Here is a 12,082-nt window from a genome sequence, read left to right as displayed (position 1 = left end):
ATATGGGGCTTTGAGTTATGTTTTTTAGACAATTTTTCCGCATTCCATAATGGTTCACAAGACTTTTGAATTCCTTGAGGTTCAGGAAGTTGTAACCATTTTTGAAATAGTACTACGAATTAAAAAAAGTTTTCGAATCATTTCGGGGATGGAAAGGAATGCCGGGAGCCGTACTACACGGTAAAAATAGAAAATTGCATCAACAGAAACAAATACAAATAAGAAAATGCTGTGCATATTAACAATCGCGAAGATTTTTGTGTAAAAACAAACTTATATTATATTATCATGAATAAGCTGTAGCTAGATTAACATCAGAGATCGATTTGCACATTTTTTCGCAATTTGTGAATATAGTGCGTGTAAAAGTAATTTTTTTTAAACCACCTTGAAAAACGTTGAATTGCCGAAGAGCCTGAGCCAAAACCAAACCATCACGTTATCGCGATTAAATAAAACAGGTGCTTTTTATTTTTACTGTCAGGGTAATACAAAACTACAAATATCGGAGATATCGGTTACATTAATTTCCATGCACAGCAGTATGGAAAAGTTTGTGTCAATACACGAATCCGACATGCTGGGCTACCATTTGGTATTGCGACGCGGTCTTCAGACTGGGAAATTAGTTGAGAGAGGAGCAAACAGAGTGAAAAAAAGAAGAAAACGATTTATACAAAATAAATATAGCCATAAACAAACTGTCATTTTTCAAAACAAAATGCCCAGAGTAAATTGTGCTGTTATTGGTTGTACGAATAGCCAGTATAAAACTCGAAATTGGAAGAAAGAATTGCGTGATATACACCACAATGTTATCAAGGAATTATGTGGATGCGAACGACCATTTTATTTATATTGTTTTCCGAGCGTTAAGAACAACAACGAGCAAGGGCAGAATTGGATTAAACTTATCAAGCGAGAAGGACATAATAAAACAAAATGGACTCCTGCCGGAAGTGACAAAGTGTTCATTTCATTTTGCTGATGGGGTACCCACTGCTGCCAATCCAGATCCAACTTTGAACATGGGTTACGAATTCATACAAAAACGACCAAGAAGAGAATTATTTCAGATGTTGTACTTAACTGTAAGAAAAAAATTGTCAAATGAAGAAGTTGACGAAGCAGTTAATGATAATGTTGATAATGTTGTTAATGATAATGTTAATAATGAATGTCAATCATCATCATCATCATCATCATCATCATCATCATCATCATCATCATCATCATCATCATCATCATCATCATCATCATCATCATCATCATCATCATCATTCTTTTCACCAGTATCGAAACATTCCTATTGTTCATCATCATTAACTCAGCAATGTGAGGGATGTAGCAACAAGAAAAATGTTATCGATTCTCTTGTATCAAAAATAAATATGGTAACATTGCAAGTTAAAACTGCCAACAGAGTGAAAGTCTTTAATACTTAAGCAAGTGTTTTAACACTGGCATAGTATCTATTTCCATGTTTGAATCAGTATTTCAACTTTTGAACCCATACTTATCTAAGATCAGATACTGGAGAGGCCCTAAGCGTGCAAATAGCTACAGCAAACTCAAACGTACTTATTCTAATCCAGCAAGCAAAATCCTTACACATCGTGACGAATTTTTGCTAATTTTGATGAGATTACGTTTTGGTTGACCGCTTCGGAATTTCACCCACTATTTGTTCCAACACTTTTACGACATGGATACAGATTTTAAGCAAAATTCTAGGCAACGCTCTTGTTGTATGGCTACCAAGAGAAGCGATTAGAGACAATTTACCTGATACCTTTATTAAAACTGGACACCCGAAATACAAAGTAATTATTGACTGTACTGATGTGTTCATTGCAAAACCAAAATCTTTACTAAACCAAGCAGCTACATGGTCCGATTACAAGCACCACAACACAATAAAATTCTTAATTGTTATATCACCTGCAGGTTTCATAACATTTTATTTTACTGTTATGGTGGTCGGGCAAGCGATCGATATATAACAAAGGATAGGGGGTTTTATGAATTGTTAGAACGGGACAACAAAGTAATGGCTGATAGAGGGTTTCAAATAAGAGAAGAACTACTGTTAAAATTTTGTAGCTTGAGTGTTCCACCTGGTGCTAGAATTAAAAGTCAGATGATATCAATTGAGTGCAAGAAAACTAAAGAAATTGCCAATCCACGAATACATGTGGAGCGTGTTATCAATCATGTAAAGTTCTACCCCGTCTTGAAAACTGTCTTACCTATTACTATGATGCAGCATGGTGATGACATTGTCAAGGCATGTGCTGCTCCATGTAATCTTAAGCCCAGATTTATGCGTTAACAAACATGATTGTACAAGGTATTCATTCTTTTTTATACTTTTAATACATGCTGTTGTAGCTAAAGTAATTCACTTTTTGTTGTTGTTTTCCCTGTGGACAGGATGCTTGGCCTTACTTTAACAGACAAACTAAATTCCAGGACTTCCTAGCACTTATTTCCAGGATAAGTTTTTTATTAAAAGCTTTCAAATTTTTATTTACAAAATTTTGCAACAAAAAACAAATACGGCTTTAATTCTAATGTTTACATTTTTATGTAATTTTATTTGCCGGTTTTGTTTGTCTTAGTGATTTGATTGGATCTGCGTGCGTAACATTTTCTTTATGAATAAGCCTCAGGATTACTCTGAATTTTGCGGGTTGTTTGTCACATGGGATTCTATTTATTTTCACCCTAATTTTTTTCATTTGCTAATAAATTTGATAATAAATAGGGTCAAAAACGCAGCAAAATAAGTTGTTTATTAGAAACATCATTTACAATATATCGACTTCAAGAAAAATCATTATAATAAGTAACAAATTTTGAATTCAAGTTGTTCCACAATGGTTTGTCATAAACTATAGTCTCGACTAATGTTCCATGAGGTGTCCAAACAACGAAATAACAAGCAGTTACTGCCATTTGCACTTGGCACTGTGTATATTTGTGATTTTTATTTAAAACCACAGCGTCCTTATCAACCACTTAGTAGGGTATCCTAACATTCGGATCGGTTGGTGACTTATGGTAGACACTAAATGGGCACTTCACCTCCAAGCATGCTGGCAAACAACAATCACATGTCATTATTCGATCAGGGCTTCCACCGGTTACTGGTACCGATCTTTCTAAAAACAAACCACACTCACTCAACTTTAAATTACGATGTTTCTTTGATTAGTTCATAAAATGAGTTTACAGCCTCAATCTCCATATCCCTACCATACTTTAAGGCTGGAATGTTTGGGTTATCAAAAGGTAAACCAGATACTCGTTGTTTCAATGCCTACATATTTACGCAGACACCACCACCTCCACTAATTTTGTCCATTTTTGTGAAAACTTCGTGGCACATTGAGGCAGTCATTACACCTTTTCTGTAGCTAAACTATAATTCGTTAGTACTTTGGCCCTGTTTCCAAGTTCTGCGGGATAAAACAATAAATAACTGAAATGTCAGGGTACAATAATAAAGGCCAATAGGCCATGCCCTTAGCTTCATCGTGCCATCCACGAGGTTTCTTAAATGAATCTGGAATAGTTCTGTTGTCGAATTTTAATTTGCTGTCATAGTTTTTTTATAGTTCGAGCTCGATTTCAGCAGCTCCCTCCACAGGCTGAACTTTATTTTCCATAGCAGCAAACACTCTTGCAACTAACTCTTTCCTGTAAGTTTTATATTAAGTCTTAAAACTACTTTCAATTCTTCAACTTTTATCTTTGCTACCATATCGAAATCCATTCTTAAATATAAATATTGCTGAATGATGATTAAACTTCGTTTGCTCAAGTTAAAATATCCCACAGCTTTGTTATTTTTCACCCCCTCATGGGTCCCAGGCCTCCATATTGAACGCAGATTGGTGTATATATCTTGCTCGTGTGACGTGGCTAATTTAAAACCAAATATATATATATACTAGCCGGGAGACTAACGGTTTGAATAAAATCACAGGAAACAGCCCGTCATTAACACAAGACTGAGCACTTAAAAGGTAAACCGTGTCATACCTGAGCGTAGGAGTAATACTATTTTCCAAAAATCTTTCTCCCTTTGGTTTTAAAAGAAATCAGTAAACAGCTTAGCGTTACCCAGTCATTATTATTTAGCAATTTTATTTTGAAGGATAAATTTTCATAACAGTAATAGAAGCTGTAGTCACCTAACTGTATTTAGCATAATTATTATTAGCAATTTTGTTGGTAGCTAAGCTGTATTTTGGCTACCTTCACTTTTTAGTTAGAGGTAGCTAAAGAGCTGATAGCCACAACCCCAAATACAAATGAATAAAAGTACACCAAACTGAATATAAAAACTTCAAAAGAATAGGAATAAATAAAGCTAAGTATAGCTAGCTAGCTAAGCTAGCCAAGCTAGTTCAAAATCTACGCTCCTTGCAAAAATCTTGAAAATGGTGATTTAAGATTTGTACATGGGTAAGAAAAACGTAAAAATATATGCCTTAACATGTGAAAACAAATACTACAAAATTAAAAAGCTTAGAGAAGATAAATAGATCAACATATCTGCAAACTTGACACCATCAATACCCATCACTTCCAAACTGAAATGGCCTCCGTAGCATGTTGTTTATCCGGTTCTGGCGTGATTCCGAAATTATTCCGAAATTAGGCTGCGTAAAACCATGACGCAAAGTCCGTAAAAATCAGACCCTGCGATAATTTTCCGAAAAAAGCTGCGCGCAACCATTTTGAACAAAATACGGCTATTATTATAAAGATTAGTCGTTAACCCATTGTTAATCCACTGGTTCACCCGTCCTTTATTAGCTGCATTTCGTGTGTCTCGCTACTGCGGTTACCATTTTGCGTGACAGACAGACGCATACGGGTAATATGATATAGACTAGCCGGTAAACCCGGCGTCGAACCGCCGGGTTAAGCCACAAGTAAGTGTTGTTGAACGCCTTGAGGAGCGCTTAATAAGAACCGCACACTGTGCAACCCTGTGGGGTGGAGCGCTTTAGTACGGTTATGCAGTATGTCGTAAATCAAGTGGAGTGCACACACCTTTGTAGTGTTGCGACTGTAACATAGTAAGTACAGGTATGCAAAGTATGTCATGAATCGAGTAAAGCTCTCACAACACTATAGTGTTTTGGTTGTAATGTAAATTTTAAAATTTATGTATATAACTTTGATGCAATTTTATCCGAAATAAAAACACAGTTTACAACCTGTTATTACCCCGTCATAACAAAAAAATAGTATATTATTTTATTTTGCAGAATAAGTTTCAGTAAACCTTAACAAATTAATCATGACACAGGTAAATAGTGTCACACATGCGTTATAGCCATAATAGCCTTTTCCAAGAAAAATCTTATCGCAACTTCAATTTACACAAGAAAAATCACACAAAACACTCTGTTGTTAACACTAAGTTGAACGTTTATTGCAGGCTAAACATTTTTATCACAACGGATTAAATAAAAATACAGGAAACAGTCTGTTGTTAACACGAGGCTGAGTGATTAACAGGTGAATCGTATTATACATGAGCATAGGGGTACTACCATTTTTCAAAAATCCTTATCGCTTCGGTTTTAAAAGAAATCAATGAACTGCCTGGCGTTAACCCGGTTTAGTTTACAAAACTACTCAGCAATTTTATTTTGCAGAATAAATTTTTAAAATAGTAAAAATAACTTCCCCCCCCAAAAAAAGCTAAAGAAATTAATTGTGACACTGGACTGGGTGCTTAGTACGGCTAAACCGTGTCACACATGAATTAATAGCTGTATGAAACCATTTTCCAAAAAAACTGTATCGCAACGGTTTAAATAAAAACTGAGAACACGTTTTTCGGAAAATGTTTCAAAAAGTTAAAGTTAAAGTTCAAAAAAAAAATTGACACTGAGCTGAACGCTTACAATTAAACGGTGTTGCACAGGCTTATACGGATAATGCCATTTTAAGAAAAAGTTTCTTGCAAACTGTGTTTAAATAAAAACACAAGAATAAGTCCTTTGCTAAGACAGGGTTGAGCGGTTAGTCCAGGTAAACAGTGTTGCACATCCATACATATGATTCCGGAGAAAGTTTGAAAATTAAATGTCAATGTGGGCTGACCCCTTAGTACAGTTAAACCACGACACACATTCGCCTAGGCGTAACACCTTTTAGTACAGGCAAACCACATTGCACATGCGCCTAGGCGTGACAGCTTTTTCCAAAAAACAGTCCATTGTTAATACTGAGCTTAGCGCTTAGTACAAATAAAATGTGGCGCACGTGCCTATAAGCTTAATAGCCTTTTCCAAAATACTTCAGTTTAAATAAAAACACATACACACACATACATTGGTTATACTTTTACATTTTAGCTAGAGGTAGCTAACCCCAGTCACAACCAAGTAAATTTCAAAATGGCGAAGATAACACAAAAATCAGAAATGATAGCTAACATCTACGTTGGTAGCCAGAGTCTTAAAATTGGTTTTGTTTCAGATTAATATATGGCTAGAGAACGTGACAGTAAGAGGCAAATAAAACTAATACAAAGCTTTAGGTGGCTGAATAATAGGTAGCTTAGCTAGCTAGCTAACTATAAAGTATAGGTGAATAAACATGTTAACAAATAGAAAAATACCTGAAAGTAGTTTTAAAAGAAACTGCAAAGAAAAAATAAAGCAATCAGTTCAGAAACTTTTCTTTCTCCAGCACTGAGTTGGTTTAATCTGTTTGCCAAATTTCGGACTGATAACGTAAAAACCGTTGCTAAGAAATATAGAGAGCTTTAGTTTCTGATTGGTCATTTATATAAAACTCCGCTCCTGATTGGACCAGCGGGAACCCGTGCCTGTGCCAACGGGGGCCCGACGGGTTTTCGTCCCCGCGCTAGCGGGCTAGTATTTTGTGCGTGGTTAACACAAGTCGCTTTTGACGCAAGAACAGACAGCAGACGGCAATTATTATAGAGACTAGCCGGGGAAACCTGGCGTCGAACCGCCGGGTTAAGCCACAAGTAAAGGTGTAACCTAGAGGTGAACACGATCAGGTGGAGCGCTTTAGTATAGGTATGCAGTATGTCGTAAATCAAGTGAAGCGCATACACCATTACAGCGTTGCGACTGTAACATATTTTTTAAAAAATAACTTTCTCGCATCAGTAGCTGAAATAAAGACAGAGTTTACAAATCGTTGCTAGTCCATCATAGCAAAAACAATCGGTCAATATTCTTTTATTTTGCGGAATAAGATTTTGAGAAAGTTAAAAATATAACGTGACACTGGGCTGATCGCATATATAGAGTTAAACAGTGTTGTACAGGCATATAGGGATAATACCCTATTGAAAAAACTTTCTTGATGATTCTGTTTTAATAAAAACACAGTAAACAGTCTATTGCTAAAACAGGGTTGAGCGGTTAGGCCAGGTAAACAGTGTTGCACATCCGTACCAGAGTGATTCCCGAGAAAGTGCAAAAATTAATTGTCAGTGGGCTAACCCCTTAGTACAGATAACCCGTGTTGCACATGCGCATAGGCATAGCAACTTTTTACAAAAAACAGTCTGTTGTTAACACTAGGCTAACCGCTTAGTACAGTTAAACAGAGTTGAACAGGTAGGCGTAATACCCTTTTCCAAACAAACTTCATCGAAACTTGGGTTTAAATTAAAACACGGGGAACAGCCTGTCGTTACCCCTCCAGCTAAAGCGATTGCTCAGCCATTTTATTTGCAGAAAAAGTTTCTAGGAAAATAATAAAAGATGTAGCTACCTAGCTAACTGCATTTAGCATAAGAATTATGGCTTTAGAATATTGATTTAGCCGGACTGCATTTCATACTTTTACTTTTTAAGGAGCTAGCTAAATAGCCACAGCCTCAACATAAAAATGAATGTTGGCTAGGATAAAAATCTCTAATACCAAACAAAATAGCAATAAGTGAGGCTCTAGCTAGCTAGCAAGCTTTCAATATCCTCGTTCCTAGCCAAAAATCCTAAAACTGGTACGTTTAAGATTTGTACGTAGCTAAAATACGTGACAATATATTTATGTCAACATTGAAAACAAACAGAAAACAAATATTAAAAATATAAAGCTTTCAGAAGATAAAAAAGGCAAACAGGCCTACAAACCTCCCACACATTGCACATGACCATTTTCACAATCAAAATGGCTTTCGTTCATTTCATTTAGCCGCGAAAATATATTGATTTGTTTTTAAGCGAATATCTTGGATTCTTTTTGGTCGCGAAAATCTTTGATTGTTTTTCAAAGAATCAGGCGTCGTGATTGCTATACTACGCGCTAGCGGTCAAAACAAAGTCGGTAAAATATATATCGCATTTGGTATTGGTGCGCATTGCAAAAATTTCGTGTTTCCGCAACGGGACACGGCTTTCGCGGACAGACAGACAAAATACGGCTATTACTAAAGAGATGTCTGGCTAAAAAACAATTATTTTCTGCATACCAAAACAGGATGATGTCTTTGCAGCTCTTTTTCAGCTGGGGAAAAACATTGACGTTATCAAATACTAATTATTTATTATTTATCTTTATTAGGCAAATCCCTTAAGTCTTTGTTGCGTGGTCTTCGTTCGGTATTTTAACATGTAATGAAGATGTTACAATGTCATGTGTATCATTAAACATTAAACAAGAAACCGCCGCCGGTTTGAAACATAACAAAAAAACATTTCAGTCTACGCGTTCCTGCAAAGAATATGTCGATATAATACCGATCCAGATATCAATAAAAAATGAATAAGTTACGTTTCCATCCAGTTGCATCACTTGCATGTTCGTAAATTTTGTATTCGTATTCAAACAAAATTGTTAATAATTAAAACACTAACACAAACACTAATTAGAACATGATGTTTCAAAAGAGAAATAAGAAGCCCTGCGGCTGCGGCTTTCCGCCATTAGTAATAATCTGAAAAAGTACGAAACTTTGAAGAGGACTGTGTAATATGGGGGAACAAAATCATGGAATATTCTAAATCTTTAAAATTCAATTTTTGATTATTATTGTAACTGTAAATCATTACTATTTAACTTACTTACATAAACTTCATTTATCTATAAGAACAATTTGAAAAGAAAAATAATAAACCTGAAAATTGATGAACAATAAAAACAAAATAAGAACAACGGCAAGGCTGAAAATGTATCTATTTTCTCTTTTTCTCTCAAAAACAACTTGGAAAATATCTTTAAAGGTGGCAGCAATTTTTTTTTTACATATTCAAATACGAAAGGTTATTTTCAGACTACATATTCTTATTTTTTCTTTTATAACACACTTGTCACGATTTTATAACTATAATACATTATCTTTCACCAAAAATATTCAGCCTCAACAATTCCTCTTTAACTGCTGAATATAGCTTTAGTCCGCGTGCTTGCAAAATGGTACAAAAGGAAATGACGTAATTATTAAAGGAAAACGTTAATAACGTCAAATTAAAGTGTCCACTAATTAGGAAGCATTGATAACTGTAGGCAGTTAAAGATGGCAGACGTATATTGTAAACAATAAAGTGAAAGTGAAAGTTTTTAATAAAATATGGAAATAACTTAGGTGTCACAGGTATCCAGATACAAAAAAACTGTTCAACATAAACGATTTACGCAGCATAACTCAATATGGAGGAAACAAACGTTGTTTTTGCTTCACAGGGAGATCAAAGATGTAGCAAATATGGACGAACATTCAAAACGCTAAAAGGGCTAAACGTTCATTTTCGCGCATGCAAGGTAAATAGTCATTTGCCTATACCTAACTGGCCAACGACAACAGCAAATAATGACGAATTCAGAAGTAAAGTTGTTCAAACTTATGATCAAATTGTGTTTTGGAAAAATGATTTTTTTAAATTACCAAAGTGCATTCACGGTAAAGATTTTACACGAGAAATGACCAGATTAGTTTCGGCTTGGTCTTTGAAGTCTTCCAACAGAGATATTTGTTTAAAGGCATTGATGGTAATGCCATCTTTATTGCTATTACGCACTTCTGAAAACGCTAAGACAGCTGAGAACAAACAACATCTGGCAAGGAGAATAGCCCTTTGGAAAGAACGCAAAATTGAAGAACTGTTGCGTGAAGGTATGGCAATTCAATCCGCAGAAATTCGTTTCACAAAGACCAAAATAAAGAAGAATTGTCTCGCAAGTTTAGTCGCTTGATGATGGAGGGGAAGCTAAATGCAGCTATTCGACTTTTGGATGAGACTTTATGCGGAATTTTACCGTTAGATGAGGATACAATGCAATGCCTTCTTCGAAAACATCCTAGTGCGCAACCGAAGTATGACGCCATGCTATTGCAAGGTATCACTAAAGATATAAACAATGTTATCTATGACGATATTAATGCTAAATGGATAAGACAGTGTGCACTTAAAACAAAAGGTGCTTCAGGACGATCAGGTATGGATGCCGATTTTTGGAGGAGAAACATCGGAGGGAATGTTTTTGGCTCTGCCGCTGATGATTTGTGTCATGCCATAGCTTTAATGACGAGACAGTTATGTACAGATATTATGGAGGATCCGCACTCATTATCACCAATTGTGTCCTGTCATTCCATTGGACAAACGTCCTGGCTTACGCCCTATCAAAATTGGAGGAGTATTACGAAGGATAATGGGAAAATCAGTCATGGCTATACTAAAACGTGATGTCATAGAATCTGCTGGATATGAGCAACTTTGCGCTGGAATTGAAGCTAGGTGCGAGGTCGCAATACATGTAGTCAGAGAAATGTTTTCTGAGGACGATACGCATGGATTCATACAAGTTAATGCCAGTAATGCTTTTAACAATATTAACAGAAGTGTTCTTTTACACAATACTAAGATCACTTGCCCCGAAATATCAACATACATGGCAAATTTTTATCATCTTCCAGCTAGACTATTTGTGCTTGGCGGACAAGAGATAGCATCAGAGGAGGGAACTACACAGGGTGACCCAATAGCAATGAGCATGTATGCATTGGGATTGATACCACTCTTAAGTTCAGTAATGACAAGCTTTGATTCACACAGAATTAAACAAATTGCATTCGCTGATGATTTGACCGGTATGGGAAAATTAGAACACTTGAAAACCTGGTGGGATCTCATAAAGAAATATGGTCATTACATTGATTATGAGGTTAATGACCAAAAGTCTATGTTAATTGTAAAAGATGAATACTTTAATAAAGTAAAGGAACTTTTTTCAGATTCCGAGATCTTTATAACCTCAGATGGCAATCATCACCTTGGAGCAGTGATTGGGAATCATGATTGTACTGAAAAATATACCAACGACAAAGTAAATTTGTGGGTTAAGCAGTTGGACAGTTTAATTGCTGTTGCAAGAACCCAACCACATGCAGCATATAGTGCATTTATGCAATGTTAAAAACACAGATATTTTTTTGTCATGCGCACTGTTCCGAAGATCTCATTACTTTTGAAGAAATTGGACAGAAAAATTAACGAGTTTATTCGTGTTATTTTAAACGATTATCAATTTAATGATAGTGAAAGATTGCTGTACTCTCTTGCCAGCCAGATATGGTGGCTTAGGTGTTATTATACCTTCTCAAATGGCGGATCGTGAGTATGAACGTTCTTTGACGATAACCAGTCACACAAAAGAATGTATGCTTCAAAATATTGTTGTTTATGATCACCGAGCTGAACATGTTGTAGCTGCATTAAAGACACGGATAAAAAGAGAAAAGAATGAAAATTATCAACATCAGTTAAATGAAATCAAAGAACAAATTACCGACCTCGAAAAAGATAAAGCCCTTGAAGCCAGCTTGGAGAATGGGTCATCGATTTGGTTAACTGCTATTCCACTCAAAGAACATGGGTTCGCACTTGAAAAACAATCCTTCTGGGATGCTTTACGTCTTCGGTATGCGATCCCACTTGAACGATTACCAACGACATGTGTCTGTTCCGCCCCGTTCGATGTCCAACACGCTCTCTCATGTCCACGAGGCGGATTTATAATCAACAGACACAACGAGCTTCGAAATTGCACAGCGGAAATAGTAAAAGAGGTG

General features: G+C 35.9%; 1 protein-coding gene across 1 annotated transcript; it reads left to right on the top strand.

Moving 5' to 3' along the window:
* The first annotated feature begins 1,028 nt into the window (after positions 1–1,028).
* On the top strand, positions 1,029–2,332 carry LOC130628681 (uncharacterized). Its single transcript, XM_057441664.1, has 4 exons — positions 1,029–1,166; positions 1,526–1,655; positions 1,735–1,891; positions 1,948–2,332. The coding sequence occupies exons 1-4, from the start codon at positions 1,029–1,031 to the stop codon at positions 2,330–2,332; spliced, it is 810 nt and encodes a 269-aa protein (XP_057297647.1).
* The last annotated feature ends 9,750 nt before the right edge of the window (positions 2,333–12,082 follow it).

Source organism: Hydractinia symbiolongicarpus, chromosome 15 (genome assembly GCF_029227915.1).
Source record: "Hydractinia symbiolongicarpus strain clone_291-10 chromosome 15, HSymV2.1, whole genome shotgun sequence".
NCBI classification, from domain to species: domain Eukaryota; kingdom Metazoa; phylum Cnidaria; class Hydrozoa; order Anthoathecata; family Hydractiniidae; genus Hydractinia; species Hydractinia symbiolongicarpus.
The sequence above is the reverse complement of the archived record's forward strand: the minus strand, read 5'-3'. Positions and strand labels throughout refer to the sequence as shown.

Excerpts from the sequence above, each read along its gene's own strand:
- LOC130628681 (XM_057441664.1), top strand. The coding sequence starts at position 1,029 with ATGGGTTACGAATTCATACAAAAACGACCAAGAAGAGAATTATTTCAG. Across the intron at positions 1,167-1,525 it reads ATAATGTTGTTAATGATAAT|ATCAGATACTGGAGAGGCCC; the intron begins GTTAATAATGAA and ends TACTTATCTAAG. Across the intron at positions 1,892-1,947 it reads CTAAACCAAGCAGCTACATG|GTTTCATAACATTTTATTTT; the intron begins GTCCGATTACAA and ends TATCACCTGCAG.